The sequence below is a fragment of the Strigops habroptila genome, chromosome 7 (genome assembly GCF_004027225.2).
Source record: "Strigops habroptila isolate Jane chromosome 7, bStrHab1.2.pri, whole genome shotgun sequence".
Lineage (NCBI taxonomy): Eukaryota > Metazoa > Chordata > Aves > Psittaciformes > Psittacidae > Strigops > Strigops habroptila.
In genome coordinates, this window is record NC_044283.2 from 17,725,560 (window position 1) to 17,744,355 (window position 18,796).

The window sequence follows — 18,796 nt, forward strand, 5'->3', positions numbered from 1 at the left end:
TGTTCTCATGATTACTTGGGCCCTTTTACCCAAAAGGTCATTTACCACGTTCAGATATTGCACGAATAAATACTGTATTCATGACAAGAGATTTCAGACAAGTGGGTTAGCTGGAAGAAACTAAAAATTAACTACTGGAACAAAAAGGATCACAAACAGGAACATCACCCGGTCCCTGAAAGCCAAACTTTTGTCACATAAAAATAAAAGCAAAAGAAAGTATTTCCCGAATCCCGTTTCCCATGGGAAACTATTAAGACAGTGGATAAAAATGAGTGGCAATGTCACCTGGAAATTCACTATCCCCAGTCTAATCATAAACATATATGGAGCCTTTTAATCTAATTTTCGCCCTTTCTTCAGCAAGCACTGAACTCTGATCAGCTGAAGACAGTGCCTCATCTCCTGGCACTTCCCAGCAGCCAAGCTGCCGCGGCAGACTCGCCACCACAGCGTGCAGCACGGCGAGACGACGCCGGGGTAACCCCAGGCGGCCGCAGCAGCCATGTCGGCTCCGCGGGCACCGCGCCTGGGCTTCGCTGAGGGCCGCTGCTCCGCTCGGGCGCGGCCTGCAGAGAAAGATTGGCCTCTCGGAGGCCCGTAGTTTCCCTGGCAACCGGCAGGAAGCGTCGTAGTTCGGGGTGTCGTGCGGCCGGGACAGGCCGGGCCCGCAGGGAGCCTTCGGAGGGGCTGTAAGGAGCGGGAATACCGCTGCCCACCGGGGCGGCGCTCCCCTCTGGCCGCCTGCATCTGGGCTTCCTGGCGAGAGAGCGGGAGCTGTGGGGAGGGGAGAGGGGCCCGAGGGGGGGTGCGCGTCCCTGCTCCACCTCTCGCTGGGTCTTTTGGTGTCCCATGGAGAGGGTCGGACCCACGGGTCTGTGGTGACTGCCAGAGCTTTGCCTTTTGAGCCTCTTGGAGATTACGGTGCTACGGTGCTTGATGTCCCTTATTTATTTCTCTGCCCTAGCTGCTCTCCGGGAGAGCTGACACCGGGGTAAGGGAGCAACCTCGTCTTTAGAATCCTACTTACTTTCATTCCGCCTTTCTTAAGTGACTTCTAGAACCCAAACTCCAGGACGCATTTTTAGTGCTTTGGAAGATGTCTTTTAAAGGTGCCTTTTCTATTTCTGTTCAAGGATTTCTGTCCTTTGCTTGAAGTCTCTCCTCTACCAGTAGGATGATTCACTTCTGTATCAAACCTGGTATGTCAGTTGTTCGACTCGACTATTCTTATGCTGTCTGCTCTCTCTACAAATGCATATGACTCTCCCAGCTCTTGTCTACACAAGAACTTTCATCTTGCTCTGAAGACTGAGGCCTCCTTGTGAAAAGTCCTTTTGCCACTCTCTGCCACCTCCTGCTCTGCCAATACATAGGCATGTTGTCTCAATGTTGTTTTTACAAAACCGTTGTCACTGTCCTCAACTCCTCCCTTTTGTACCAAAGGGCACAAAACTTTGTTCCTGCCTGTTGTCACACCCTTTATTGTTTACTTTATCTGATGGTAACTTTTTAAATCTGTCAAGATTTTGTCTTATTTAAAACCTTAGTAAAGTTGTTGGCATGCATCTTTACTTCTTGGAAAAAGAATTTGAATACATCTGAATTACTTCTGAATACTTTTCTGAGAAAAACATGTTGTTAATAACGAGATGACTGCATTATGAGCAATTGTACATTGAGAAAGTTGACACTGATAGCACTATTTTGTGATATATAATGCTAATGTCAAGAACTTATCTGGTGTTTTTGTGGTGTAAAGCCATTTTGATTCTTATTTTTCTGATAGTTAAAAATGTGTTTTCTAACACTATTGTGGTTAGAGTTTTGTGATAACAAGCTGGCGCTTACAAAATCACTAAATTTTCTTCCTATGTTATTGTTTATCTTTTAGGGCTTCAAATTATCTCTGGGTTTAATCATCTGTGTTTTACAAGCAGAACAGTTCCCATAAGTGTCATGTAAGTTTTTGAGTGTTCTGAAAACTTAATTGTCTAATTGTGGTATGTTAGTTCTTTTAAAAAGACTGTCACTAGAGAATTGTTATTATGAAAGTGGTAGGAAAAAGGAAACAAGATGTGCAGTGGCTGAACTGATGTGCATCACTAGTCCTGATTAAATAATCAGTCAAGAAGTATCAATTTATACTTTCAATTTTAGTTTTGCTTGGTATTTTTATTTTAACAAATATGGTAATCATTATTATATGTTGGTTCTTAACATTCAGTAAAAACTTACACATCACGTTTAGTTCTTTTAGCAAGTCATAAGGACATAGCATACTACAAAAGTGCTGGGACTTTATCACTTCTTACGAGAAGCAGAAATAATCCTAAAGATTTAGAAATAATCCTAATACCTGACTGGAAATTCTTTTTGGAGGGAAGAATTAGAAGCTATCAAGGGCTGTATGTACAAGATTCTGGCAGAGATTAGGGCAGGTGGTTTATAAAGCTGAGGCCATGGAAGTAGCATGGCAAAAAAATCAGCCTCTCTAGTTCATCCTTATCTCAGTGTTTGGAATTTAATCATGTTGTAGACAAAAACAGGTGTCATCAACTTGTGAAAGGTGATGGCTGGATGGCAAGCGCTGTGCTCATCCTTGTGGCAATATTTGTTTGTGTATATTATTTAATTGGCTTCTTATTGTTTTCATTTCTATACAGTGTCGTTTCTTGTTTATGAAAGGATTGTAATTTCTTATTTACTAACTTTTTTCTCCACCCAGAGTGCAGCACAGCATAAGTTACTGAACATTAACAATATTCAAAACTAGCATTTTCACATTTTATTAACATTTGAAAACCTCTTGCTAGGTTTATTCATCATAGTGTCAGGCTTGGCAAGTTAAAAGGCAGTAGACTGTTATTTTTATTAGGGACATTTTAACCCAATTACAAACATATATAGTAACACCTGTAGCTGGTACATTAACATTTAGAAGATATGTATACCTAAATCAGTATTTAAGGATGTATACAGAAAGCTATTTTTGCATTCTTTTTAACAAAATAATTTCATTCTTCTTACTGAATGAATTAGGATTAATCTTATTAATTAGGATTAATCTTTGCTGCTTTACATTTCTGTTCTGTTACTGATTCTGCTTTGTTTTTTATGTTCTGAATCTACTTGCTCTTCTGTTCGTTCCTTGATCCTCGCCATTCCTCAGATTGTTACTGTCCTCTGCTGTAACTGTACCCAATCAGCCTATTTCACTCCTGGCTGTTCTGCTGAGCACTGTAATATTGCTGGGATTTCTGTAGGCTATCCTAAAAGCAACCTGTAGCTGATTTCACTTTTGCTGCAGGTGTCAAAGTACAGAAGTAAAGGAGAGGATTAGGAAATGTGTGTATTTGACAGATGGAGCGACAAGACTGTCAAAATTATCCCATGTACTTCATAGGATATGTAAGAATAAGCATTTGTTTCTTAGTACATTTACTGAGATTTTCTTGATTGATTGTTCATGTCAGTCTTTGGGTCTGGGGATTCTAACACGTGATATTCTGCCATATAAGAATGGAAATTATTATATGTTTTTAATCTTCATCTTTTCTAGGAAGCAATGTTTTCAGAATGTCATCAGGCATCCAAATAAAACCAAAGACTGCAGTACAGAGGAGCAAGACATCTTCTTTGCCACATTCTCCAGAACCTGCAACTAAACCAAAGCCTAGTGACAAGCTGAATCCTAAAACTATTGATCCGGTATGTATAGAATCATAGAATCATAGAATGGTTTGGGTTGGAACGGACCTTAAGATCATCTAGTTCCAATCCCCCTGACATGGGCAGGGACACCTCACACTATATCATGTCACCCAAAGGTCTGTCCAACCTGGCCTTGAACACTGCCAGGGATGAAGTATAGGTGGTGGGTTTTCTGTTCGTTTTAAACAGTTCTCCTGTCAGAAGAAATTTCATTACTTTATGAAATATGTATAGGACATTCTTTTTCTGGTCCTGTTTTGTAAATTTAAGCTAAACTTTTGTTATTAATCATACATTCCCTAATTTCTAAGCATAAATGCCTATGAGTAACTATGTTTATTACTTTTTTTAAAGAACGGGAAGAGGGGGTTCAGTACAGTTGTGGCATGGATGGTGACTTTTTTATTTTATGTGTACTTTTACCCTGAAAAGAGATTCAGAACTAATTGTTAAAAAGGGTTGGAACTTATTTGGTATAGTTACAAATTTTAGCATCTGCTGCCTTACAGGAGCTAATGAATGGAGTTACGTAATGAAAGCAAGAATCAGGTACCATCTTGACGATAATAAAGAACTCATAAAATCTAGCAAAATAGAGCATTACTTGAAACTTACACGTACTGTGAATATATAATACTTTGGGAAGAATTTGGGTTCTCAGGAGAAGACTGATGAAAGGAGTTGTTTATTCACGGAAGAAGACCTGCAAGAAAGGTGTTTAATCTGGAAAGTAGCATTGAATGATCATGCTAACAAATAATATCATAGTTCATATGCATAAGAAACATGTAGGTGATAAAAGCCAAATTTAGGTAGGCTTTCCTCCCGTGAAGCTGCTAGTTTCCTTCTCCAGTGAGTCCTTCCTAGATTCTCAGCCAATGTGAACCTTGCTGCTGATTTCCAGTGCCCTTATACCATCTTGACCAACATTTGGAATTTCTCCCACATCTTTCCACCTTGTACTTTTGTCTCTACTTGGATCAAGATGGAACCAGAGTTCCAAATCTGCCTTCTGCGTGTTACCAATATAACAACAGTAAGAGCATCAGGAAAGTGGGAGGTCCTTAATCTATTAAGGAGAGAACCCATAAGACTTCTGAGTTAAGATTTGCAAGAGAAAATAGAAAAATAAGGGTATTCCAGTAGGAGAGCACTGATCTTACATTATTTATTAATTTTCTCAACTTCCTAGCCAGATAATTCTGAAAAGCAGTTTTCTGGTAAATGTAGCAAATATATTTTGCACCCCCATAGCTGCAGGGTTGTGTTTTTTTTCATTAGTTTTAGAATCATACGATTAAGTTCCTTTTATTTGTAAACTGGAGTTGTAACATTTGTAAGAGTTATCAAACATTGTTATTAATAAATAATGCTTTTTTTTTATTTTTCTGTTCTCACAGTTTGATGCTTATTCTCGACCAACTTCTGCGTTTGCTGCTATATATGCTAAAGGTGGCATTCCGTGCAGGTTGGTTGGTTTTGTTTATTTTATTACTAAGTATATGATGGTTAGGTAGAATTACGCAGATTGAAATACATCTATTCATGTTTGATCTTTCATTTAGGCTGTTTGATTCCATTAATTTCTGAAAAGATTTCTGGTACTTAAGTCTTTTCAGAACAGAAAGCAATTTTCCATGTCTTTGAAATTGTCTTCTTTTGGTTCCTTTTTTTTATGTTGTGTGTTAATACCGAAGCTGCATTTTTAAAGAATAGGTAGGTATTTGCAGATTTGATTTGCTAAAGCTCTTTCATGAAAGAAGTTGATTTCTTTGGGTAATGGTGTTTACTTCTTCCTACTAACAAAGAATAAAATGCGTGCCACTTCAGTAAGTAGACATCTTGCAGTCTTTTTTGTCTGAAGTAGTATAACATTTCTTGAATGTTCCAGTTCTGTAGTTGTTAGCAATGTCAGATATTAATAAAACTACTAGTAAGTAATAGTTCGTGGTATTTTAAGTTACTTTTGTCTATTATATATTTGCCTAGTCAATAAGCACTGTAGTGTTTTGTGTGTGGATGCAAAATTACATAGTGAAAATTTAAGTAGTCATTAATGCGTGAATATACATGTATAAAATACCCATTGATACAGAGCATTTTTCTGTATCTTAGGAGTAACTGATGAATTCAAATATGATTTTATTTTAGTTTCAATTGACTTCACTTACCAGTTGTTATTTGAGGAAAATGTTTATTGATATTTATCAAAATAAGTGACTTTGCAATGAGAGCATCTTCTGTGTCCTTACGAGAGGCATCTATAATTTTTTTTTTTTTTTTTCTGATTTCTATGTGATAGGCAGCAGAATTTTGAAAACTGCCATATTTGGGAATTTTAATAATTGCAGTGTTAAATACCATTATACATTTCACTAAGGAGAGCAGTATGTATTGAAATTGTGTATATAACATTTTAGTAATATTGCAAATAAATTTGTGATGTATTAAAAGTAAATAGTGTTAGCAATAAATTATGTATTATTAGATGTTAATCTGTTAAAATTTTATTTTTTATATAGGTTAGTTCATGGATCAGTAAAGCACAGACTGCAATGGGAATGCCTTCCTGAAACTGTTCCCTTTGATCCTCTTCTTGTGACATTGGCAGAGGTAAACTTGATTTTCTTGGGAAGTTAAGGATACACGATTTCCTAATTGCAAATGGCGTTTTCTGACAAGCTAAGCAAGCTATCTCACACTCACCTACTAGGGAAATAATACAAAAGAAAAACGAATTTTGAGGATCTTGTATGAATGAAGACGGGCAAGAACATTGCCATTTGTAGTTCTTTAGTTAAGAATATTCTGTGAGCAAAGTTGCAGTGGCTCCACATGGTGGAGTTAGTGTACTTTATGTTTTGAACTGATGTAATAAAATCTAAACATTATCTTGCTGGTATGTGCAACTTTTTTATTGTGTTTTTGTTTAAAAGAAGACTCACTGTTAAGCAAACATGTTTTACATTTGCAACAGGGTCTGAGAGAGACAAAACATCCCTATACATTTGTTTCAAAGGAGGCTTTTAAAGAATTACTTATGGTTGAAGGTGCTACTGAAAAAGCAATTCCCTTATTGCCTCGTCTAGTTCCAGTCTTAAAGGCTACACTGGTATGTCTTACTCTTCATGCAGAGATTTTAATACAATGTTTTCTGGGGTTTTTTTTATTCTTTTTTGTTGTGCTGGTGAGGACTACATGGAAAATATTAACGTGAGAAGTCTATTGCATAGGCTTTTGGCTTCCAACCCAAACCATTCTATGATACTCTGATTTAAAAATTCAAAACCTGCTACAAAGATAAACAGAATATGCCAATGAGGAAAAGGGAAGAATACAGTTAAAATCTCTGAGGTCATATTCTTCATTTTTTAAGTGTTTTAAAGTTTTCTACTCCTTCAGAAAATAAAGTGAGGTAAAAGTATGTCCTCAAAGGTAATCTCTTTCGGATCTTTTTCATATCTTTCAGAGCGCTTTTCTGGTTCAGCTACTTGCTGTCCTTTAATCTACCTGTGTTTTAGTTCTGGTTTTATAGAGATCACTGAAAGTTTGAAAATTCTTGTGATCTCAGATCAGAGGTGTAACAGAAGATCAGAATTGTGTGTTATGAGTATCTTTGGCTTAGTTTGGAACACAAAATTAGAAAAATTATTCTTATGTGTTCTTCCCATTACTGTTATTCATCTCATAATTTTCATTGCTGCACTGTTTTGATATAAAGTCTTGTTAAACCTTCTTCTACACAAGCAGCTGATGACTTCTAATTAAAAAGAAAATGTTCAGGGCCCAAATGTCAGAGTGGAAAAATAAATTTAAATAAAGGTCAGTATTAGTACAAGAACAAAATAAATTGTTGTGAATCAATTTCTCTGCTAAAGGAAGAGTGAAATAAGTAAACCATTAGAGAACTCAGGTATAGAAGAATCTTCCCATAGGAGCAGTAAGAATGACAGAGCACCCTAGAAGTAGATAAGAGCCTGAGCATTGCTGGCAGGTGACAGAGCTGTAGTTGGCAGGGGACTAAATTAAATGAGCCAGAGAGTCATTGGCTCCTGTGTTTCTCCAACAAAGACAATTATTGTTAAGAATTACATAGAAATTACGCTGAATCCATTATATTTGTAACTAAAATGTCATCTCCCGATTTCAACAGATCTACATTCAAAGGGTTCTTCCTAATATGCTGGGAGCACTGAAATTGTTGGTGTAGTAAACTGTTTGGTTTGCATGCCAAATTTTTTATTTCATCAATAATAAATCATTAGTTTCCTTGTTTCAGAAGAAAAGCAAGAATTTCACTGACATTTTATGGATACTTTTGTTCTCTACTTTAAAAATACATGTTTTTATATGTTACCTGTAGATACTAATATTCAGTTATATTGTACTTGTATTTCTAAACTTGTAACATTATAGCAAGTAGCAATTACCCAGTAGTTCTAATTTTTAAAAATAACTTGTGCATTTGTCTGAATATTGCTGATGGGATTTTTCTTTCCCCCTCTGGAGGCCCATTCAGATGATGAGGTATTTGGAAGAGGATTGGATGCTTTAGTTCAACTGAGTGCTGTGGTTGGCCCATCCCTTAATGATCATCTTAAGCATCTACTCACAAACGTAAATTTTTACTGCTGTAGTAAAATATGATCTGTATTTTTATGGTACTTTTGTTGAGATATTTAATATCTACACAGATACAGTGGAACTCAGCAGTTGCATGAAAAACATTACTTCATGTATTCCCCTGTGTAAGTCCATAATTCTTTAATAATGTGGTGACTTATAAAGCTCTAGCAAGGTCCAAAACCTGTTATTAACATAAATTAGAGAATAGTGGAAGATAAAAATAATAAAAAGATGCAGCTTCAAGCCTGAGGTGAAATAGAGGCTATGTTTTGAAGGGAAGTTTATGTTGTGTTTTGCATTTGAAGTGTGAATGTTTTAACAGATCTCTGAAAGTTCCCATAAATTAACTTAAGCAAATATTCCCACTTCTTTCAGATGGGAATTCTGCAAAAGGAAATTTTCATTAAATAAAATTAGAGGGGGATTATGGAAAGTATTTTTATACTGAGGCCTTTTGTAGACGTCCTTCCTTTGTCAGACAGGCTTGCCATGGTTTCATTTAGCCTGCTTCCAAAGTGTGTTTTTACAGCAAAATAAAAGGACCTTTTAGGCATCCAGTGCAGAAGGGAGAAATTGCAGTAAGTTTTTTCTAAGTATTTCCACTATAATAAATCCTTTTCAGTGCATGTGAAAAATGTGTAAACTCTTCATGTGGACAGCACTTCAAGAATTACTTTTTATAAGGTTGATACATCTTTAAAATTTGTTTGCTAAAATTAAAAAGAAGTATTTTTGGGCTAACAGTTGAGCTTTCTTTGAATTTAAGTTTCTCGTCACTTAACATTTTATTCCTTTTGCCTTCACTGAGTTCCATACTTTGACATCAGTGACAAGCTATAAGGTGGTTCCTTTTCATCTTTAAATTTCCACAGATAAGATGAAATAAAGTGATAAAATAGAATTATATTGGCCTCTTTGCAGCTATTGTACTATGTTGTGCACTATTGTACTATATTGTGCAACTAACCTTTTTATTTTACTTTTCTGATAGCTTTCAAGGAGATTAACGAACAAGAAATTTCGAGAAAAAATTACTGTTGCTTTACAGAAGTTGGAGCAATATGGTGGAAAGGTGAGCTGATCTGATCACTCTTCTATACTCTTCACATTTGAATGCAGCTTTGCCAAAACAACTTCCATCTCTGGCTTTCAGATTTAGAAGCACATTCTGAAAACTGTTTATTTTCACATGTCACAACTATTCATACTGCATAAAACACAGGATTTTGCACTATGACAATCAGCTGGGCTGTGCTCCAGTCCATAGTGAAACAGTTGTTTTAGTCTGTTGATATATTGAGTGGTGGTAGAAATGACATTAAATCTAGTCTGGGTAATCCGTATTCTGACATTTAGGCTTCATTTGTATTTTCCATTGTTTTAGTCTCTGAGCAGGAAATACAGGAGAATGTCTCAGTAAAATATTCCAAGGGATCCATACCCACACAGGAAGCTGCATGGCTGGACTCTACAGAACAGCACACCAAACCCCATTCAGGAGACCTCTTTTTTTTTTGGAGCAAGCATGCATACATGTGGTTTCCTACCCATGATACTTGCTTGGAATATTTTATTGTCCTCGGTGCAAAGCTTATACAAACTTTGTGGTTAAATGAGATACTTGCTGCTCGCTCTTAAAAATTCTCCATTTCTCTAGAAAGTTTTTTTTTTTCCCAGGGTTTGAACTGGTGTGACAAATGGGTTAGTTGTGTGGGGGAAGATGCAGGATGCCTAATATAAGCAAGTCCTTTACTCCAAGTTAGGCATTGCAGCACGCACTTAGAAAGTAGATGCTTATGCTGAGTAAAGTACGTGATCTCCTTGTACAGACCATAGGGTAGGCTAGATGCCTACGGAGAATGATCCAGGAATTCACCAAATGTCAACTAGTAAATAGGTTCCTTCCCCTTCTGGAACACTGACACCTGACTCGGGCTGGATGCAGGCTATGTGTTCCTTTCTTTTTGTGAGCCTACATATTTTCTCAACTGGATTTACTCTTGCTAAAAGAGACTTTTTGCTGTTATTGATGATGCCTGGCCATTCCCACTAATAGCTTATTGTTTAGGTCACTTACTGTGGAAATCAGATACTCATATTCCAGCCCACCCCGGTTAACCCAGAGACTAGATCTACAATTGCTATAAATTAAAAAGAAAAAAAGCCTTAAGTAACAGTTGGCAGAATATTCTTCTTCTGAACATTGTTGCCATTTTTTGTCGTGTTATATGTGTGCTGAAAGAGGGAGAGAATAAAAAAGAGAGTATTGGCTTGGATATTCATGCAGAAGAGAAAATACTTGCTTTCTTGACCCTACAAACACTTGCATGTATTATATTAAATAGTCATTAGTAAAAAATAGGAATAACCTACAGAGTAGGGACCGTAAATATAGGCCTACCAGTTCTAAGCTTGCATGCCTTTATCAGTAGGCACCCAAACAATCAGTAGACACCACTTCATTTTTTTGTGTGTGCATGTTCTCATGTTCATTTAAGGGCAATAGCAGTGTTTGTATTACAGCCCTGAAAACCATCACAACAAATAAAGCAGCATGAGAGTTTTTTATTTAAATGAAGTGAGACAGGAAAAGGAAAATTACATCTCATCTTGATGTTCTGAAAATTTAGCTCTAGATAATGTAACTAATCCAGACAATCATTGACATCTAATTCTTCTGTCTGTCTCCATTTCTTGTAGTCTTACCGTTTTTGTGAGTAGGTCTGTCTGTAAGTCTTTTAAAAAAAATACTGTAATAAGATAAAACATAAACTGGAAACAAACTCCTAAATTATGATTGCACTCAATATTATGTAATACAACTAACGAATTTATAAAATTTCTATTCTACATGTGTTATAATGTATATGGTTCTTACTTATATTGGAAGACCTTCCAGAATATTACTTCTCTATTTAAAAATCCTTATTATTTCATGTCTATATTTATGCCCAGTTTTAGGTATGAATTTGCATATCTCTTCTCTTGAATGTTTACTCTCCAGCATTAGTTACCACAGTGGTCCATTTTTTCAGTTCATTATTTTCAGCCTTTTTGACACTAAATTTCTCAGCAAATACCTACTTTCCATTTTTTTACAGTTTGATAATAATGAAGATAACTAAGTAAAAGTTGTGAATTATACAATTTATAGAGACTATATGAATACTGTCATATGTAGTGCTGGTGCTTCTTGTTTCAATTTATTTTATTTTCTCAACAGGCGACTATGGCTATCATAAAATCTAAAATTCCAACCTATTGTTCTGTCTCCTCTTGAACAAGAAAACTGTAGCAATTTGTACTGTAAGGTGAAGTTTGGAAAGAAACTGCCTGTGAACATCACTGACACTTATTTGGGGTATGATAAAATCTCTTAAAATAATCACAACTCTTCAGTATGGTGAAGAGTGGGAAAAGTCTTATCAATTTATGAATATGTAATTATGGAAGACTACTTAAAAAAATTCTCTCTGTATTGGCTGCTGTTTGCATATGCATTGTGCTTACAATGACATTGACTAACTGGCTATTATTTCAAAAGCAGAGCAAATATTGATTCTTATTTTGTTGCAAATTACAATGTCCTGTAATATATCAGCAGTTATTAATGTTTTGTACATTTGTGTGATGCAAAATAATTTGGCTGTAATTACTTAAATAGCATCTAACTTGGTATTATATATGTACACCCACTTTTCAGACACATAACTTTTGTGCTGCAGGCACAGCTGATGTGTTTTGGGTTCATCAAGACTTACTGAGTTAGATGTAGAGCTCTGAGAAATCATCTGGACTTCCTCAGAGTCAGCTTTTAAAGGTATGAAGTAGAATACACTAAACAGGTAGCATGCAGTGCAAACCTGAACTTGCTCAGTGCATTCTCATCACCTTGTTTTGAGAAGCTGGAGAGGCTCTGGAGAACACAGTGCAGAGGCATCAGGTTGCTCCATAGAGCCACAGCCTAGGTTTTGCTCAGCCAATTACTTCCAGTTAGCTTTGGGCCTACTGAATGTAAGCTAGATGTATCAGGCAACTTTGGAGTATTTACATTGTGCTCCCTTTGCACTGAGTTCTGTAATGCCACAGATACGCTTAAGACCAGCCTATAATTCAGCTCCAGCCAAGCTAATAAACTTCTGAATGTGAAAGCTATAAAAAACCCCACGAGTAAGAGACAATAAAAAGATTGCCGAAGTCAGCTTACCTGGCTGTCAAGCCTTGTAGGGTGCAGTATTTGTCCATGAACATATTTGAACTTGATAACAAAATAATTCCTAACAAACGGATCTTGTATTAAATACCGCTCAGGGTTCTCTGTAAGGGAGAGCTGACTGAGTAACATAATATGCCATAGAACTTTTTTCCCCTGAGGAAAATTAAATTCCAGAATTAAAATTTGTTTTTTAAAGGGGTTTGGTTGTTTGGGTTTTTTTGTCATCAGAAGATGCCGTTTCAGGTGGTATTAAAAAAGTCTGTTGTATGAACATATGAAAGTAATTTCAGAATTTTTTTTAAATTGCCACTGCTTGGCTAGCTTAAATTTACTTCAGGACTGTGCTATGATCAGAACTGTGCGAAAGCAAGATCTATATATTTAAGCCTCTTAAAAAAAAATTAATCTTGTTGGCAAAATGTTTAATTTGAAGAAATACAAGTATTTGCTTAACAACTTAAAAAATCGATCATGCTGCTCATTTTTCTTCATGTTTATTTTATTTTTTTTAACAAAATGTGCACATTTAGTTTACACAAACACGCTACAGCAGATTTCAAGTGTACATGTATTGTACTACTCTTATCCTACACTGGTGATAGCAGAGCAGCCTTCAACATGCCTCTAACATCCCATCTCTACACCAGAATAGATACCTGATATATTTTTCCAAAGAATGCACTTGCAACATTCATTCTATTTCATTAATCCCCTTTTGCATTTTCTGCAGCAATGTCACAATGAAGATTGGCCTATATCTGATACCATTTCACCTATTTTGAAGTAAACTCTGTGGACAGTATATCTTAAAAATTACATGGATAGGGGGGCACTATTATATTTAGGTACATACTTTTATAGAAAAGTTTTTCCAGGTTCAGAATTAAGGTAGCTCCAATTTTAATGAAGACGTGATCCTAAAAAAATGTAATGCATTTATCACACATAGATGATATTGTATAGCTGAAGTTTCCAATTTTTTCCTGATTCTGTCTCATAATTGAAGATATTACAGAAAGTTGATACAGATGTTAGCCTGTCTAGCAGTCAGTCATTATTAGTAGATGCATCTACATAGTAATATTCATTCTGAGCACTGAGGCGGCATGGAAGATGCCAAAGTTCACGCCTTTTTCTTCATTAAACGCAGAAAGACACATACTCATGAAAACAGTGTAAGGTTTCTTCATGAAAAATTGAAAGTTGGAAGATCCTTAATTTTAAGCAAAGAACTTTGTAGACACATTGAAGAAAAATTAGAAATACAGTATGTAGGACTCCTGTCATGATAAATTAAATGCAGATTTACTAGGTAAGTGTGATTGATAGAAGCTTACTCGTATTTGTTAAGGAGTATATCTACCTATAAGCAATGTCTTTTTTTGTTCTACAGCAATTCTTCTTCTCAAGTTACCTATTTTGTTAGGTTTGGAGGGTTTTCTTGAAAAGAAAAGCAAGTCAAAGGTGGAAGGCAATAGCAGCATGATGTGCATTGCACATTGATTACAGCACTTTAGCTCAAAGTATTATTCAAAAAATGAGGATTACACCATAGAAATGTGGAAAAACTCCAAACATGGTAATGCCTCTGTATAAATTAAAAGCTAATATTTAAGAAATACACTCAAACACCTGGAGCTTAATCCAATACAGATGAGTAGCAAAACTTAGAATATTTATTTAATCTCCTTGTCATAGTATCTATTTTATTGATGGGTTGGAATGATAACGTAAGGTCTTATTTTGTTTGGGTTTGAAGTAAAAACTTGACTTTTCAAAGCAATATCTCGTTAACTAACTAGCCACTGTTGAAGTGCTAAATTGTATAATTTAAGAATTTTTTTGTTGGGAAAAGTTTATAATAAAAAATTTATTTGCATAATACATGTCTCAGTGTAAAGCTGAGTAATTTTATTTATGATAAAGTGGGAAATCCATCTTTTAGATAACGTTGCAGAATAGCTCATATTTGTCCATTAGTTGTAGACCTAATGTCTTCATTAAATCACATTTTCAAAGAGCTGCATGGATCGCATTATGTTCTCATCCTGTAAAAAAAGAAAACAATAAACCAAAAATCAAACACCATTACAAATATAGTTGGCCAATATCTGCAGTGAAACAGGATAGAGCTAACAGTATTTTAGTTAATGCTAATGTTATTTTATAGCTTGTTTGGAGAAGTTGTTAGCAGAAAAAGGCTGGCAATGGATCTATGCTTAAATAGGTTTGTGTGTATACTATTTAAACCAAAACTGTTCTGTCAAGAATACAATAGCATGTTAAGACAGTTAAGTCTGCAATATTTTGGAGTTTATATGCAGTATAACAAAATACGTATAGACAATAAATACTCAAGGAGTAGCTGTTGTACCTGAAGTGTGAATCCATACATGAAATTTCTAGTCCTGTGTATCGTACACAGGAGCTTTTTTGCAAATCTAGTGCATTCTATTGCATAGCTAGGGGTGACTAAAATAAAATAGATTTAAATGTGGATCTTTGCATGAACTAAAGAGTCAGTCAGCTTCTCCACAACACTCTGACTCCTCAGCTCAGATTTTCTGTGTGCTCACACTGAAAGATGTTGTCTGCTTTTCCATTCTACTTCTGCTTTCTGATTACTTTGCATTAGGTAGGTAACAAACCCTTTGACTCCCAGGTTCTGCATAATGCTTACTGATGCATGACTGTGTACTGCGGTTTTTATCAGTAAATAACTCAGCAAAGCAGTCAGCAAAAAATACATTTTTTTGTAAGAAAGATTTACCTTTCAGTGTATAGAAGAAACAGTTTACTTGTAGCAGCCCATATTTGGTGGTGCTTTTGGATCAACAGTTGCTAGTACAATAAAAGACATTCAATACAAGAATATATTACATACTTATTTACCATTTGCTGGTCTCCACTGTAATGATCCTCTCTCTTAATCTGAATGCAAACCCTTTAGTACTTGGAGAGATAATCTAGCCATCTCTTTAATTCTAGAGAATTAAAAGACTGAATTTCATACACTATTTTAGGAAGTTTCATGAAAAAGGTGCATGAAACCACCACTTCTTAGAAAAGTTGTCTCATAGCATTCGCCTCTTCTGATAGGTATGTAGGCTGCCTGTACATTAATGTTCCAATAACATGCGTTCAGTATTCATTTCCAGATAAATTATTCACTGTTCAGTATAGTGGATAAACGGCTTTGTAGAAAATGTCAAGTCTGAGTAATTTTCTTAATTTCTGTTATGAAATATATACACTGGGGTTTTTCATCTTTGATTCTGTATGTCATCTCATGTGATGTTGCTGTAAGAAGTGATCTGTGCACTATTTTGTGCTGATGAACTAACTTATGAAAGCAGAGATACGCAATTTCAAAAAAAAAAAAAAAATAGATTAATGCCTAAAAACCTTGCACAGGAACTTTACTATATTATGTTGCTGGAAATTAAAATAAACTAACTTTTTTCCCACTATACTGTTTTGAAACATCAATACACTATTGAAGATAGCTGATTACTGTAATGTTAAAGTTTGGTTTAACTGGAATAATTTATCATTTAATTATTTACAAATGTTTTTTGGCAAGTAACATTGGCAACTAAGCTCAGCAAATATGCCAAGCAAGACCACACTCTAATAGAGAAAGTGTTTTGACACTTCCTAACAATTTTATATATATCATCATTAATCATAGAATCATATTATAGAATGCTTTGGGTTGGAAGAGACCTTAAAGAAAGATCACCTAGTTCTAACCCCCCTGCCACAGTCAGGGACAGCTCAAAGCCCTGTCCAACCTGGCCCTCAATACTTCCAGGGATGGGACAGCCACAACTTCACTGGGCAACCTGTGCCAGTGCCTCACCACCCTCACAGTGAAGAACTTCTTCCTAATATCTAATCTAAATCTACCCTCTTTCAGCTAAGAGCCATAACAAAGCTAGTAGTTTTCTAAAATCAGCTCCATATTGAAGAAGTTTGCTGTTTCTATATGGATAGACTTCCAGTGCCCCTTCTTCACTCAAATGAGAAGAGTCTTCACAAGAAAATACAGGTGTCATGGTCTGAGCCCAGCCAGTAACTCGGAACCACGCAGCCGCTTGCTCACTGCCCCCCTTCTTCCTACCCCTGCTCCCGGAGGGATGGGGAGGAGAATCAAAAGAATGTAACTCCCACGGGTTGAGATAAGAGCAGTCCCGTAACTAAGGTATAATACAAAACCACTACTGCTACCACCAATGATAATAACGATAAGGGAAATAACAAGGGGAGGGGATACAACTGCTCACCACCCGCCGACCAATACCCAGCCCGACCCGAGCAGTGATCTGGGCCTTCCGGGTAACTCCCTCCAGTTTATATACTGGGCATGACGTGTTGTGGTATGGAATACCCCTTTGGCCAGTTTGGGTCAGGTGTCCTGTCTCTGTTTCCTCCCGGCTTCCCCTCCTCCCTGGCAAAGCACAAGACTGAGAAAGTCCTTGGTCGGAATAAACATTACTTAGCAACAACTAAAAACATCGGTGTTATCAGCGTTGTTCCCAGGCTGAAAGTTAAAAACCACAGCACTGCACCAGCTACTAAGAAGGAGAAAAATGACTGCTATAGCTGAACCCAGGACAACAGGCTTGTCATAATATTTGGAACACGGTGACTTTTAATAGCTTTTTATTCTATCTTCAAAAAAGAAGAAGAAAAGCAGATGCTTGCATCAGAATCCTTTGGCAAGTATATCGTTCTCATTTGTCCCCTTTTTTTAGTACATTGTCCTAAACAAATTTTCATCATGGATTTATTTAATGATTCCTAACTCAAGATATTAGGAGGTGTTAGTGCATATGAAAGTCCATATGAAACACAAAACATGGATTAATGAGCTTTCCTAGGTCGGACATAACTTCAAGCCAACTTTGAAGTTTTTCTTAGTGAAGTTTCAGATGGCTCCTTTGTTGTTTTAAGGCTACCCCAGACCATTAGCATTGTGTATAGAATAGGATACTCCTGCAGAAAATATCTATCACAGGAGCCTCTTTATCATTATCAGAAAGACCTTTAAGTCATTCAACCTGACATTCACCTATGCACCATGCATGCGTTAGTCCTTTGCCTCTGTAGTAGTGCTGCTGTAGATATGAATCAATGCCTGGGTCAGACCATTTTCCACCAGCACCAAGCAGTGAAAGGAGGAAGGTGGGGAACTGAATAGCACCTCATGCTCAAGTCAGCCAACTACTGTTTCCTAAGACCTATCTCTGCTGTTTGGTACCTTATACAAAGCAGGACATAGAGCACCTGCTTTTGGGGGCTCGTCCAGCATACCTAGGGCAGCATAGTCCATTTCTCCTGTGGAAGCAGAGAGACTCATGGAGTCTGGATGGCAGACTGGCATTCAAGCATATGGGTATATGGGGTAGGGAGGGCAGGGAAATCAGGTCACACACATTCCCTGTCCAGACAGAGGGAGGATTAGAGGAAGCACCTTTGCTGTCCTCACTTAATCGTGGGCAAAGAGTGGTCCCAGTGACCAGAGACAACCATGCTCAAAACCTGAATGATTTGTAAATCCCTATGTAACTGTTAACATTCTGTGAGTGGACAGGCCATTCTTTGTATTGGGACCATGAATTAAGAGTCTTGAACTTGCTGTATACTTCAGGCCATACAGTGCTACTGCACTGACAGTTGTGCCAAACCAGTACTTAGCACAAAGTACTAAGTACTTTATTAAAAAGGCACATGTGTGTATGAGTGGTTAAGAAGACACCAGAGACTCTTGATGTTACAAAAAAATCTCAAGAACCTATCCCAGGAACCTGAAGTGAAGTCTCTGTATTCAGATATGCTCTGCCATGTTCCTTCTCACTCTTAAAGTAAGCACACCACGTTTTCCATAGTTATCACAAAACACCAGCAAAAGGGATGTACTTCTAAGACCCACTGATTTGGCTTCCAACTCAAAATAGAGGAATGACAGTTCTCAGAGGCTGTCAGCTCTTGCCTGAGATACCATTCAAAGAAAAGGCTCCTGCAGCTTTTCCCTGGCAGAACAGGCTTCTAGTCCATTTTGAGTTTCAGACTGATGGGATCTGGGCTTTAGAGTCTGGCTGAGGATTTTTTGTAGTGCTTGTCTGCTGGCACTATTGTCTCTAGTCTCACAGCCTGAGCTAGAACTGGCATGCATATCCTCTGTACACCTTTAGCATATTTTCACATGCACCAGATGCAGCTCTGTGTGCCATAGTC

At 36.8% G+C, this 18,796-nt stretch overlaps 2 protein-coding genes across 12 annotated transcripts in view; one reads left to right on the forward strand and one right to left on the reverse strand.

The window, feature by feature from the left end:
- Window positions 1-631: 631 nt before the first annotated feature.
- PACRGL (parkin coregulated like) lies at window positions 632-12,827 on the forward strand. Of its 5 annotated transcripts, none has more exons than XM_030492536.1 (10): window positions 646-692; window positions 1,137-1,202; window positions 1,895-1,961; window positions 3,563-3,711; window positions 5,115-5,182; window positions 6,237-6,327; window positions 6,692-6,826; window positions 8,224-8,331; window positions 9,332-9,412; window positions 11,564-12,827. In XM_030492536.1, exons 4-10 carry the CDS (start codon window positions 3,580-3,582, stop codon window positions 11,618-11,620), a joined length of 672 nt encoding a protein of 223 aa, XP_030348396.1. In that variant the 5' UTR covers window positions 646-692; window positions 1,137-1,202; window positions 1,895-1,961; window positions 3,563-3,579; the 3' UTR covers window positions 11,621-12,827. The 5 variants fall into 5 exon arrangements, with proteins under 5 accessions (XP_030348394.1, XP_030348398.1, XP_030348397.1 ...); XM_030492533.1 differs by having other exon boundaries at window positions 652-994; XM_030492534.2 differs by lacking the exon at window positions 1,137-1,202 and having other exon boundaries at window positions 632-994.
- A 210-nt stretch (window positions 12,828-13,037) lies between these two features.
- The window catches only part of KCNIP4 (potassium voltage-gated channel interacting protein 4), a 418,997-nt gene continuing 413,238 nt past the window's right edge, over window positions 13,038-18,796 (reverse strand). For 5 of the 7 annotated variants that reach the window (XM_030492530.1, XM_030492529.1, XM_030492528.1 and 2 more), the window contains exon 8: window positions 14,439-14,604. In XM_030492530.1, coding sequence (XP_030348390.1) covers window positions 14,557-14,604 — 48 coding nt within the window. In that variant the 3' untranslated portion in view covers window positions 14,439-14,556. Of the gene's footprint in view, window positions 14,605-18,796 lie in introns of all 7 variants that reach the window. The other 2 variants (XM_030492526.1, XM_030492532.2) reach the window with 1 other exon arrangement.

Excerpts from the sequence above, each read along its gene's own strand:
- PACRGL (XM_030492534.2), top strand. The coding sequence starts at position 3,580 with ATGTCATCAGGCATCCAAATAAAACCAAAGACTGCAGTACAGAGGAGC. Across the intron at positions 5,183-6,236 it reads AAAGGTGGCATTCCGTGCAG|GTTAGTTCATGGATCAGTAA; the intron begins GTTGGTTGGTTT and ends TTTTTTATATAG. Across the intron at positions 6,328-6,691 it reads TTCTTGTGACATTGGCAGAG|GGTCTGAGAGAGACAAAACA; the intron begins GTAAACTTGATT and ends CATTTGCAACAG.